At 46.6% G+C, this 13,875-nt stretch overlaps 1 protein-coding gene across 5 annotated transcripts in view; it reads left to right on the forward strand.

Moving 5' to 3' along the window:
* INVS (inversin) overlaps positions 1-13,875 on the forward strand; it is a 226,767-nt gene that overhangs the window by 128,197 nt on the left and 84,695 nt on the right. For all 5 annotated transcript variants that reach the window (XM_090049450.1, XM_090049448.1, XM_090049445.1 and 2 more), the window contains one exon: positions 5,912-6,083. In XM_090049450.1, coding sequence (XP_089905576.1) covers positions 5,912-6,083 — 172 coding nt within the window. The remainder of the gene's footprint in view (positions 1-5,911; positions 6,084-13,875) is intronic.

Below are 13,875 nucleotides of genomic sequence, written 5' to 3' on the forward strand. Positions count from 1 at the left end.
GACTTTGGGCTCTGGTGTTTGCTCTTATCAGAGTCCGCCTCTTTCGCTGGGTGCTCCCTTTTTCCTTCTCTTAGAAGGGGCCTCCTGCCCCACCTGGGGCCTCGTCCCTTCCAGGACTGCCTGGTTCCTCACCGCTAAGGCCATGCTAACCAGTCCGACTGTGCCCCCTTCGCCCTGCTGGGGCCAGCCACTCCTGGCCCTATCAGTCCGGGTTTTTTTAGTGTCTGGGGTCGCAGCCCCGACTCGCAGTCTCTCGGGGCCTTACCTCTGCCCCAGAACATACATGCGCGGCAAGTGTCGGCATGCATCCACCGCTCCTGGCTCTCCCCGGCGTCCGGCTCCCGTCCCGGCTCTTCTGGTTCCGTGCCCCTGCTCCTTGGTTCCAGCGTTTCCTTTATACCGCCCGTGTCATTCCCCCACCTGTAACAGGTAAATGAGTGCCCCGCCCTCCGGGGCCGCGGCTGGCCTGTTACTGTGGGTGTTCCCGCCTCACGCGTCTCAGAGCCCATCAGCTCCTCCACTCCTGCACACTGACATAATAAATGTAGCATTTATCCAAAACAACACGGCTAAAGTGTAATTCCTTTGTACTTGCCTCCTGACCTAGCTTTAGATTAACATCATATCCTAATGGATGCAAACTTTCAATATCAATTGGCTAACTTAAGTAAATCCAAGCAGTCAGTCAGTTTTTTGGATAGTCTAGTTTGGAAAGCTTTAGGTTGGCAAAGTGTTTGTTACTAGTTGTCTTTCTATAAATTACTAAGCATATTACAATGATGTACAAAAAACCCCTCAATATAAATGTTTGGAAAAAAAGAAACAAACACAGGTCCTGATGGTAAGTATCAAATAGTATTTTAGTTCATCCAACTGTAGCTTTATAAAACCTACACATTTTTTTCTAGTTTTTCTGTTTATTCCTACCATACTCAGCCTGAAAAACATCTCTGGTATTAAGAAGAGTTGCCACTGTTGTCAAAACAGCATGGATTCTAGAAGCTGATATTTCCCAACATGGAGTGTCACAAACTTCTGACCACAGAACAAACAATACCAGGGGAACTACACAACCTCTTAAAGACTCCACATCTAGAAACTCAAGAAAGGATTCAGGAAAGCAAACTTCCAGCCCTGGGAACTCAGGCCTGGCACCTTTTACTTATTATCCAAGATCCACAGGCCTGGCAACCCAGAATGTCACTGTAACAACAAGGAAGTAGCTTAGCTATTGTAACAACAGGAAAGTAGCTGGTTGACATGTGTTCAAAAGACCCTAGGAAAAGGACTATAACCCATCCTACAGAGCAAAGCAAACCTTCCATACAGTCTGTGCCTGTATGATTTAGGGGGAAATTCCTTCCTGACCCCTAATGTAACAACTAGTCTAACTCTGAAAGGAAGAACAATACCATGTTTCAAAGAAAGGCAAAGAAAAAAAGCCAACCAAGAAGCTAGTAGCATCTAGAAAGAAAAAAAAACTTCCTTCCTTGAACCTAACTGGTGACCAGCCAAAGCCTTGTGTCTTGGGATTTACCAGATGCCTTCCAGACAACAGAAATACCTCTCTACCCTATTATGGGTATTACAGATACATAATTCCACATATCTCTTACACTGACTGCAATGAGTGCTGGGTACTCGCTATCCTAACACACTATCCATTCCATGAATGTTCACAGTTTCATCTGCAAGAGGTAGAGGTTCCTTGTCTTCACCACTGTGCTTGTAAAAATATTATAAAACTTCCCATCTCTGATAGTTAGAAATCTTCCAATTTTCAATCTAAGTTTATCTATAGCCAGTTGGTAGCTTGTGCCACAAAATTATTTTATGCTTAAGATAGTGACTGGTAATTGGGCGAAGAAAATGGCATCTCTCATTACATTCTTAAATCTATTAAAACTGTCCTTACATTAAGTTTTGTTGTTTAATACAGTGGTGTCAAATTCATTCAGCCCCATGGGCCAGATGAGTGGCATGGGGCTAGTTTACAGGCTGGATAGGGCCCATGGACTCCCTCCTCCCCCAGCATACTGGTTATGACACGCAATCTAGCTGGTATGGGACCTACACTAGATGCAGTGCATATTCTGGAGCAGCCAGAACTGGTGTTGCATGTGATGTAGTTCAGCTGGGGGTATGCACTGTCCAGTGCCTGTGTGCCCATAGTGCCTGCTCCAACTGAACTGTACCCACTCTGGGAACCACACTGCACATGGTGCCTGCTCCAGCCAATCCAGAACTTGCACTGCATGTGGTGCTCTCAGGAACCATGTGCAGCTTGAGTCCAAGATTGGCTGTATCAGGCTCCATGTGCAGCATGTGTCACAGAGCAGGCACATGTGGTCCACTCTGGCCAGGGCAGCTGCCTGAATCAGTGTAGCTAACAGAGAGTACCCTTGATTCTGTTTTTAAAAACAGGCAGTGTGCATTGTGATGGTGTCTAGAAGAGTAACTTAACCACCAGAATAAAGGCTAGGCAGGACTGAAATCACCTAACAGCCCTCCTGTGGCAGCTGGTTCAGGCAGCCAAATGGGAAAGAGTCATAGGACCAGCATGAGAGGAAGCAGCCAGGAGCCTGGCTTAGTGACCCAGAGAGGTAGTAACTGTTGTGGGTGGAGTGAGCTCTGTGTTTTGGTCTCAGGGTTTGGGCTTTTCCCTAAATAAGTGAAAAAATTCCTTGAAAATCACTAGCTTGCACCGTGAGACAAGACATTATCCTTTTACTGACCCTCTACCCAGCCACAAAAACTAATATGTAAGGTAGTTTAATACCAGATAGAATGCCACAAGAGTGCTGGTCTGTGAAACATTAGATTCTGACATTGGCTGCGACCCTAAGTGAGCAGTGCATAAACTGTGCCACTGTACAAATTGCTGTAAGAAGCATTATGACTCAGATACACCTCTGAATCACGACTCTTGTTGAGGTCCATCCCAGTAATAATTGACTGCTCACTCATGCCAGCAGTTATTTATAAATGCATCTTCCATCAGTCCTTTGAGGAAACCTAAATGCTACTGGCAGACTGCACAACTGAATAGTCGTTCTCACCTTCATGTTACTACAGCCTTGAATATCTCTGCCCTTTTGTCATCTCATTCCAGTTCTTTCAGCAATATTAAACATCTACAAGTTCTAGATCCTTTATTCTTTACTTTAAATTTCCTCATGTTGAAATACTGCATCCATTTCACAGATTACTCACTTTGTATATAAAAGTCATTATGAATAGGGTATGGACCAATATGAGCATTAACAATAACAGCAGTCCTGCCCCAGTGATCAATGTAAGTTTATTGGCTTCAACAGCAGCTGGGTCAAGCCAATATTTTCTAAGTACTATCTAGTGACAGCACCGTTTTTCCTGCTCTCCCTTTTTAGGTTTAGGTTTCATTGCTTTAGTTTTTAAAGTACAGTGCTTGTGTTTATCATCGCATCGTCTTTTATATTTCAACATTTTTATTTGGATTTGCTAATAATTTCCTAACATAAATGTCTTCAAGAAAACCCAATTCCTAGTCTCTGTCTTCCTCACATATTTTGTTGACTGCTCTTTGCATTCACTTTTTTTTTCTCACCTTTCCCCCTTATTTCATTTCAATATGTGTCTAAAAGGTGGTAGTCCTTCTAAACTACCATGCTCCTTTCTCACATTTTTGCTTTAGAGGTTAGTTTTTTGTGATATATTTTATTGGACCAAGTATATATTTGGGAGAGCTTTCAGGATCAAATGCCTTACCTCAAGTCTGAGAAAGAGGCAGACACAAGCTGAATCAGAGTAAAGCTTCCATTGCAAATGCAAAGAGTTTGCTTGGAGGAAGGAAGGGGGCTGTGAACTAGAAGTGAAGATGTGTTATAAGGAGCTGTAATGAGACCAAAGACATGCAGTAGAACAGGCAGTCTAGTTAGTGGCAAAGTTAGGCCATTGAGGACAGGAGAGTGTAGTTTAGGCATTATTGTTTTATGTGGCCTACCTAGTGCATTAATTAAATCAAGTCTTTACTTCTGCTTCTTCTCTACTCTATCATTTTTAATAAAGGCTTTACTGGTAAGTCATGCCAAGTAATTCTTGCCCTTGCTTGCTTACTTTAAAATTGAGATGAATCTCCTCTGTAATACAGTCACAGGAACAGGAAAAAATGGCTGAAGTACAATGCAGAGGTTTCTGTATCACTGGGCACATCTACATATGCAGTAAATTTACTACCTGCGTATACTACCTGCATATGGGATGTTATAAGAAAAAAAGACTTTAGTCTACTGGATATGCATAAGCAAGTGGTAAATTTAGTGCGCAGTAGACTAATTTATTGCATAGTAAGTGCCTGCACATGTAGACAGTGATGCTTTACTGCACAGTAGATTGGTATACTGCACAGTAAAGTATTTCATATAGACATGGCTAGTGGGAGCAGAACCCCAAGCTAGAATCCCAGGTCCCCTCCTTTCTAAGCTAGCAGCTAGATATGTGTCCACGCTGCTGAGAAATAACATTTTCTCCCTGCACTTATGTGCCACAATTGCTTTAATTAAAAAACTGCCACTTCGGTGACCACAGGGAAATAGAATTCCACTTTTTGATTCAAAAAGAAAATGTAAAGTATTGCACACTTTGCTACTAATACAGTATCAGTACCACAGCATTTGTAATGGGCTATCAGAGTTCAAAGAGTGAGTTCTTCTGACTTGACAGTTTCTTCCCCTAAGGTGGTATTTACTATTCCTCCCTTTACTACCAGAGCTTACCCAGAATCAACATTAGCTAAACAAGTGGGTTTGTTTGGAAGGGAGTCCTTGTTATTCTGCGTGTTAGACTTTAAGGTCAGAAAATGATCATTAGAGCATCTCAGTCTGAACTTTTGTGTATCACAGACCATTAAATGTCACCCAGCTACCCCTACACTGAGCCCAAAAACTTGTATTTATCTTTGGAACAATATAACTTCCTGAGTTTCAGTCAGTGGGGGCCTGGAAGCTCAGAGCACAGACATCAGCCAGGGAGCGAGAGGTAAGATTTCTAGCTGAGAGAAAGCCAGAAGGAGGGATTTCTGTATTTATGTTTTAAACTATTTGTGGGGGGGGGGTTCTTATAATATCCCATTTTTAAAAGCTGTAATGCAATCATTGAGCCTGAAACTGGAAATAAATGGTCCATAATTGAGAACTCGAAACAAACCCATCACCACAAAAAGAGTTTTTCTCTTTAGTTAAAAGAGACAGTCTTCAAATATGTCAGTTACAGAGTGCAAAGCCTGGCCTTGGCTACAATGATTTGTCATCTTTCTGCTTACTATATTTCAGTAATTCAATAACCCCATAACTGTATTAAATAATAATAATAGTGTTTTATTTGAGAAACAAGTTATTTGTCACATAGTGAATATGTTATAGAATAGCCTAGTGTTGTTTGATAAATTAAACATCATGTAAAGTCCTATCCAAATTTGAAAATAGAAATATTTTCTCATATGCTGTATTTCAATGTGATTTTTGCTATTAGTGTTGTCCCATTATCTCCTTCACAGTGATGGTTGTATTTTGTTCCTTCTTTTGATACATGTGCCATTTTAAAATAAAATGAAGTAAAAAAAAAAAAGTAAGAAATGAAATCAATAAAAGAGTTGGAAGCAAAATAAGAATAATTACAAGAAAAGTCATAATAACACAATCAAACAGTGGCCAGGGCTGATAATTTTCTGACACAACGTTAGTGGTGATATTATGAGCCAGGAATGTTGTTATGAGACTTTACTCTATTCAACCTTAAGAAGAAAAAATGAAGCTTTGTTTTGCTTCTTCAGAAAAACTGCTAAGTAAGACAAAACAATAGTTTCTTCTGTCATTACAGACTTCTTTCTATGTTAATTTCAATAGCATTCTTACTCAGTGATGTTTTCTTTCAGGAAACAGTTGAAGTATTTTTGAAATATCCCTCTGTGAAAGATGATTCAGACCTTGAGGGAAGAACATCCTTTATGTGGGCGGCTGGGAAAGGCAGTGATGATGTTATCAAGACTATGCTGAATTTTAAATTGGACATTGATATCAACGTGACAGACAAATATGCTGGCACAGGTAAGGCATGATTTACAGTAAAGAAAAATTAAATGCCTGCATTAATACAAAAAAACAAACAAACTAGAAGCAGTGATAAATTATTACATATACGTAAAAACCTCAAAATGGAAACTCTTTGGGTCATCAAGTCCTCTCTCCTGCATTCACAGGTAATCACTTACCCAAAAATACCCAAAACCATCACATCAAACCCTCACCCAGAATGACAAGGAGCACTCTCCAAAATGCCAAGGACCGCCTATAATATCCCAAAAGTAAAAGCAAGGGAGATCAACGCACTGCCAGTGCCCTGCCACTGCAATGTTGGGGAAGTGGTTGGTAAATGTGTACTTAAAAGATCGTAGGAGAAGGACCGAGCCCTGCATTGCAGTAGAAGGCCAAAATCCTCACAATCTGTCAATCTGACCTAGGGAAAAAATATTCCTGATTCTATAATTGGTATGACTGTGAATAGAAAAGCAAGGCCCTTTTCAATGAGCCTCTGATTTTTCTGAGTACTAATGGGTGCCACAGCATACCCCAGCAAAAGCACCCAGTCTTCGCTGTGTCTAGCATCCCAAAACTTCAGAGGAAAGTGGAAAGATAATCCAGAAGCCAAGTAGCATTCACAAAGGGAAAAAAATCCTTCTTTCCTGAAGTTGGCAACCAGCAATAGCCCTGAGGCTTGACATTGTTAGACAGCTACAATGCTACAAGGGTTTTCTGTGTACCCCAATATGGGGATTACAAATTCAGGATTTGACAAATAACCATTGATCCTGGTTTTTTCTGTTTAAAAATCGCAAATTCTCTGATTTAAACCCAAATCCATGTTTTTCCACAATTAAAATAAAAAACCCACTATATATGTATAGGTATCAGTTGAACACAATGTTTTACTGATGTATTTACAATTTTAAAATGATATGGAAGCCTACCAGTACCTCAATCATTATAATAAAATAAATATTAAATACCTGTATATTTTGGCATCTGATTTGTGTTTTTTATCATAGAAAATCAGAGCTACCTCTGCCCCTTTCATTCACCAGGATGCACCTGTCCCTCTGCCCCCACTATGTGGGGCTGAGCAGCCCTGATATGCCAGTGCCCTGCCCCTGCCCATGCTGTTGCCCCTGACACTCAAGCCACAGCCCCACCAGTCCTGCTGGGGCCCTTAACTCCCAACCCACAGTCCCCTGGCCCTACTGGTGCCCTTCATTCCTGACCCACAGCCCCCTGGCCCTCCAGGTACACCTTACTCCCCATCCACAGCCTCCTGGCCCTGTTGGTGCCCCTCACTCCTGACTCATAGCCCCCTGGCCCTGCCAGCCCCCTCACTCCCCAAACACAGTTTCCCTACCCCCCAGACCTACTGGTGCCCCTCACTCCCAACCCACAGTCCCCTGGCCCTGCCAGTGCCACTCATAGATTCATAGATATTAGGGTCGGAAGGGACCTCAGCAGATCATCAAGTCTGACCTCCTGCCCCGGGCAGGAAAGAGCGCTGGGGTCAGATGATCAGTTCTTCCTGATACCTAACCTGAATCTTCTCTCTGTCAGTTTGCATCTGTTATTTCTAGTTACTCCAAGGGGTCCCCTGGTAAAAAGAGCATCCCCTATCCCTTGCTGTCCTCCCTGATGAATTTGTAGATAGCCACAAGATCACTTCTCAGCCTTCTCTTGCGGAGACTGAAGAGATTCAGGTCAATCTCTCCTCGTAATGACTTACTGTGGGCTCCTAACCATATGAGTAGCCCTCCTCTGGACCCTCTCCACATCCCTCTTGAAGTACGGTGCCCAAAACTGGATGCAGTACTCCAGCTGTGGCCTCACCAGTGCTGCATAGAGGGGAAGTATTACCTCCCTGGACCTGTTTGTGATGCACCTGCTAATACATGATAAAGTGAAGTTAGCTTTAATGATCACTTCTTCACGTTGATGACCTATGTTTGTCTTGGAGTCAACTATGACTGTGAGATCCCTTTCTGCTACAGTGCTTCTGAGAGGGTCATCCCCCAGCCCGTAGGTGTGCTGGCAATTCCTTCTCCCTAGGTGCAACACACTTTGTGTTTGTCCTTGTTGAATTGCATCCTATTCTGTTCTGCCCACTTCTCCAACCTGTCCAGATACGGCTAGATTCATTCCCTAACCCACTAGTATGTTTACTTTACCCCATAATTTGGTGTCATCCACAAATTTGGACAGAGTGCTCTCCATGCCCTTATCCAAGTCACTGATAAAGGCATCGAACAGCACTAGTCCAGGGACCGAACCTTGAGGGACTCTGCTGCCCACATCTTTCCAGGTTAATGCCGACCCATCCACCACCACTCTCTGGGTGCGTCCCATTAGCCAATTTGCCACCCACCTGACTGTAATCATCTACGTCACAGCCGCTCAGTTTATTTATGAGAATAGGATGAGATTCTATACCGAAGGCTTTAAGAACTAGGTAGATGACATCTACCTCATCCCCTGCATCTAAGCATTTTGTGACCTACCCATAAAAAAAAACAAGGTTAGTCAGGCAGAAAATACCTGCTATGAACCCATGCTGGTTGCCCTTCAACATTATTCTTTTGAATTCCCACAAATGTGATTCTTAATAATTTTTTCAAAAGTTTTTCCAAGGATAGAGGTGAGGCTAACTAGCCTATGGTTACCCTGATCCTCCTTCCTCCCCTTCTTGAAAATAGGGACCACACTGGTATTTTTTCAGTTCTCTGAGACCTGACCTGAGCTCCATGAGTGCTCAATTAACCATGCCAGTGGTTCTGTTTGATGCTAGCCAGTTCCTTCAGCACCCTGGGATGAAGATCATCCGGGCCTGCTGACTTAAAGATATCCATCCCATCCAAGTGTTCCTTCACTAAGTTGGCACTAATAGTTGGTGGGCTGGTTTCCCTCCTGTGCTCATCTCTAATCCATTTGGGGGATTTGTCCTGATCTGTGTTCAAGAATACAGAAGTAAAAAACTCATTGAAGAGCTCAGCTTTGTCCCTCCTATCTGTTGCCAATTGTTCTAGTCTGTCCTGTAGGGGTCCTACGTTACCCTGTGCTTTCTTTTTGCTCCCTATATCTGTGAAGAAGGACGGGGTTTTTTTGTCTTTAATTTTTGTTGCCAGCCTAAGTTCCATTGCAGCTTTGGCCTTTCTAACTGACTCCCTGCAGGTGTGAGCCAAGTAGTTATACTCCTCTTTGGGAGCTACCCCTGCTTCCACAGCCTGTATGCCTCTCCCATCTCATCAATGCCCCTGATCATCTGTGCCTCACTAATCTCCTGGGCATGTTGAAGTTGTTCTTCCTGAAGTCTAGCACGTCTGCCCTACTGGTTATCTTTCCTGCCCTTTGCCTGATAGTAAATTCAATCAGTTGATGGTCACTATCCCCTAGGTTATCTTGTATCTGCATATCCGCCACCAGGTCATCCCCTGTAGCCAGTACCAAGTCCATTAAAGCGTTTTCCCTAGTTGGACCATATACCTGCTGCATTAGGTGAAGGTCCTGTATACAAGTTAAAAACCTATGTGAATGGTTAGACTTGGCTGACTGCTCCTCCCAGCAGATGTCAGGGTAATTTAGGTCACCCATGACAACCATGTCCCTTGACTATATGGTCTCTGAGAGCTGCCTTGAGAATTCTAGGTCTAGCTCATCCTCCTGGTGTGGCTGTCTGTAGTAGATCCCCACTACCAAGTCCCTTTCCTCCCAGCTCCCTTGTATTCTGACGCACAGTACTCCTCAACCCACAGCCCCTCCACCACTGCTGATGCCCCTCACTCATGACCTGCAGCCCCCTGCCCCACCAAGCCTTGCCAGAGGAGACCCCCAGCTCCCAGGGCTAGGGAACTGGGTCCACAGCCCCCTGCACCTGCTTGGCTCCCACTCCCCCAAAGGTGGTACTGCTGGAGCGGAGCCCATGGGGGGCAGGAAACAGGCTGCCTGCTGCTTGCTCAGGGCTTCTTGCCCTGCTGCCCTCCCCCCTGGAGCCTCCATGGCCCAGTGGGTGGGGCCCAGCATAGAAGGGCATAGCAGGGCAGGGTAGGGAGGCTCAGTGCTGCTGCCGGGAGCCCCACATTGCCATGGCAAGGTGATCCATGCCCACCCAGCTGCAGCAAGGGACACAACTTCATGCCACCACACCTGCTGCTGCCAGACAGGCAGAGAACGCCTCTCCATGTTGGCACAGGGCTCTCGACAGCAGCACCATGCCTCCTTGCCCTGCTCTGCCCTGCCACTCCAGGTCTTGTCTGCTGAGCCACAGAAGCCCCAGGGGGAGGCCAGCAGGGTAGAGAGCCCTGAGCCCACAATGGGCTGCCCAAATCTGCCACCCTCCCATGCACAAATCTGGGGAGCACATGCCCCCCCTGGGAGTGCATGCGTGGTGGGGAGCTGGCCCCCTGCCACCCTCAGATGAGCCACCTGCTGTTCCATCCTGTTACCAGCTGGGCCCTATGGCCACACATTCCTAGACTCCAGGCCCCACGCACCACTTTGGCTGGGCAGCACCCCTAGCCCCAGCCCTGCTCAACTCTCTCCCTCCCTCACTATGGCAGCCCCATTCACCACCCCCCAAAAAAAAACTTACTTGCAGGGAACTGTGGGAGCTAATCTCCACATTGCCTGCCTGATTCCCCTCTTCTCATTCTCCCCAGCCCCTTGCAGGCTGGAAATCTGCCAGCCTGCAAGGGTAAAGCCACTTTTTTCTGCATTTTTCTCCTTTAAAGGACTAACATCTGTGTTTTTTTCCTTAAAATAAGAAAATCCACATTTTTCTACCTTTTCCCATGCTGAACAGAAAACCCGGATCCCTGGACATAACACATCTTGGTGTGTTGGAATTTCCAGTCCTATCTTATGTATCATACCATAAATTTATCAATTTCATTCTTAAAGCAATTCAGTTCTTTCTTCCACTGCTTGGCTCAGAAGACCATTCCAAAACTTCAGTCTGATTGTTGGAAATATTCTAGGTTCCTGTCTACTTGGCAATGAAGAGATACATGTAGACAATGGCAGGAAGGGCATATCACTAAAGGAGTATACAAAGAAATACCACAAACATGTGGCAACAAAGCCAGAAAGCTAAAGCAAAAAAAAATTACAGTTGGCAAGAAAGGCTAAAAGATGAGAAGAGGCAGTTTTAGAAACATGCCATATGACAAAGAAAGACGAGTGAAACCATTGGGCTGCTGCTCAATGGACGAGGTGAGTTAGGGGCTGCTGCTCATTAGAGAAAGTGAATTATTGATGGAGTATACACATAATGTAGAGCTGCTCAATGCCACCTTTTTTCAGTCTTCCCAAAAAGGCTAGAAAAGCAGTGATCAGCTGACTAACAAAATTACTGTAAATAGAATGGCAGTGGTGGATCCAAGATTTGGAAAAGGGGGGTGCATTCTTACTACCAGACTCCTCCCCACACCAGCTGTTAGGGACACACTGCCACAGCAGCCTCTGAAGATTTTTTTTAAGTTCCCAAAGCACATAAGAATCCCTGCCTTCCTCTCTATGCTTAGAGGCACATTCCTTCCACATGAAGGACAAGGGTGATTTTTACATGCTTTGGAGACTTTAAAATGGTCTCCAGAGGCTCCCAGGCTAGATCCAATCCAAAAGCGAAGGTGTAGGCACACCACTGCACCCCTTCTGAACCTGGCCCTGGAAGGGGGTAGGGCTGCAGTTCATGACAGGTAAGGTAAAGAAATAATATAAGTCAATAGTGCTTGACAGAATTCAGTCTAGATTATTGACAGAACTAGCTGAAGAAGACAGATGCAGATGACTCCAAGCTGGGGAGAGTTGTAGATAGGCTGGAGGGTAGGGCTAGGATTCAGAGTGACCTAGACAGATTGGAGGATTGGGCCAAAAAAAAAATCTCATGAGGTTCAACAAGGACAAATGCAAAGTCCAGCACTTATGATAAAACAATCCCAAGCACCAGTACAGGCTGAGGGCTGACTGGCTGGGCACCAGCTCTACAGAAAAGGACCTGGGAGTTACAGTGGACAATAAGCTGAATGCCAGCAGTGTGCCCTTGGTGCCAAGGCTTATAGCATACTGGGCTGTATTGGTTGGTATGTTGCCAGTAGCTCAAGGGAAGTAATTATTCCTCTGTATTCAGCAGTGGTGAGGCCACATCTGGAGTACAGTGTTCAGTACTGGGCCCCCCACTGCAGAAAGGATGTGGACAAGTTGGAGAGAATCCAACAGAGGGCAACAAAAATGGTTAGGGGGTGGGGGACATGACTTACAAGCAGGGATCCAGGTTTTCCATTTCCCATGGAATAATGGAAAAAACACCGATTTCCCTTTTTAGCTGAGAAATCCGTGAATTCTCTGCTTTTGCAAAGAGCTCTTGCAGGCTGGCACAGCTCCAGCCTGCAAGAACTGATTGCAGAAAGGTCAGGAAACTCCCAGCCCAACTGGAGGGGGAGGGAGAGAAGGAAGGGCAGGGCCTGAGCCTCTGAGTCAGCCAAGGCTGGGCTCAGGCTCAGACTTGCCCTCTGCCCTTGGATCCTAAAGCAGGGGTGGGCAAAATGTGGCCCACAGGCCAGATGCGACCCACCAGACTGTTCTCTCCAGCTCATGGGGCCCCTAAAAAATTTAGAAAATTAATAGTTATCTGCCCCTGGCTGCCTGTCATGCAGTCCTTTGCCAGAACTCAGTGAGTGGCCCTCCACCCGAAATAATTGCCTGCCTGTGTCCTAGAGGTAGTTGGGGTTGGGGGCTGTAGGGCAGGGCTGGGGAAGGTGGCTGGGGGCTGAGTGAGTGGGGGGTGCTGCCGGCCCTAGGCGGCACACCACAGCCAGGAGCAGGGCCAGGGGGTAAGGGCAGGGGTGCCCCTCTGTGGGAGGCTTTTTGGGCAAGCGATGTGGGCCATGGTGTAGTGGTGCCCGCCATGTGCAGGCCGCACACATGCCACCCAGCTGGATGCCCAGGGGAGGGGAAGGGGGAGGCTCACATGTGGCTGGCTGCACAGCTCCATACTTGGCTCTGCAGTGGCGGCAAGGGATGGTGGCTGTGGGGGGCTTGCATGCAATGACTGCTTCAACTTATTTGTGGGGCCATGCCAGCGGTGATGGCCACTGTGTACAAAACCTCCTTGCGCTGTTGCAGAGCTGTGCCCAGCCACAGGGGGGCAGCGGCAGTGTGGTGGCGGCGTGGGGTGGTGGGGGGTTGGGTGTGTGCCGCCCAGCCACCACCACACTGCCACTGGCTGCACAGCTCCAGGCATGGCTCTGCGGCAGCACAGGGAGGTTTTGTATGCAGTGGCTGTCACAGCTGGCATGGCCCCACAGGTAAGCGGCAGTGTACAAGCTCCCCCCACAGCCACCATCCCTTGCCGCTGCTGCAGAGCTGGCCACGGAGCTGTGCAGCCAGGTGTATGCAAGCCTCCCGCTCCCCTGGGCAGCTGGCTGGGTGGTATTTGTGCTGGCCACACATGGTGAGCACCACCACACCACGCCCCACGTCACTTGCCTGCAAAGCCCCTCACGGAGGGCAACCCCTGCCCTCACCCCCTGGCTCTGCTTCTGGCTGCGGTGTGCTGCCTGGGGCTGGCAGCACCGCTGCTCCCTCAGCCCCCAGCCACCTTTCCCAGCCCTGCCCTACAGCCCTCAAGCCCCCAAGCCCCACTTGCCTCTAGGATCCAGGGGCAAAGGGCATGGCTCTGCGGGTGGCAGTGCTTGCCTGCAAAGCCCCCCCCCCGCCCCCCTGGGCCAGCACACAGCCACCAACACCCCACACTGCCTTAGAGCTGTGCAGCCAGTCGCAGGGCATAAGCAGCGGTGAAGTGGCAGCTGCT

Source organism: Crocodylus siamensis, chromosome 5, assembly GCF_052110815.1.
Source record: "Crocodylus siamensis isolate JL-2025a chromosome 5, ASM5211081v1, whole genome shotgun sequence".
NCBI classification, from domain to species: Eukaryota; Metazoa; Chordata; order Crocodylia; family Crocodylidae; genus Crocodylus; species Crocodylus siamensis.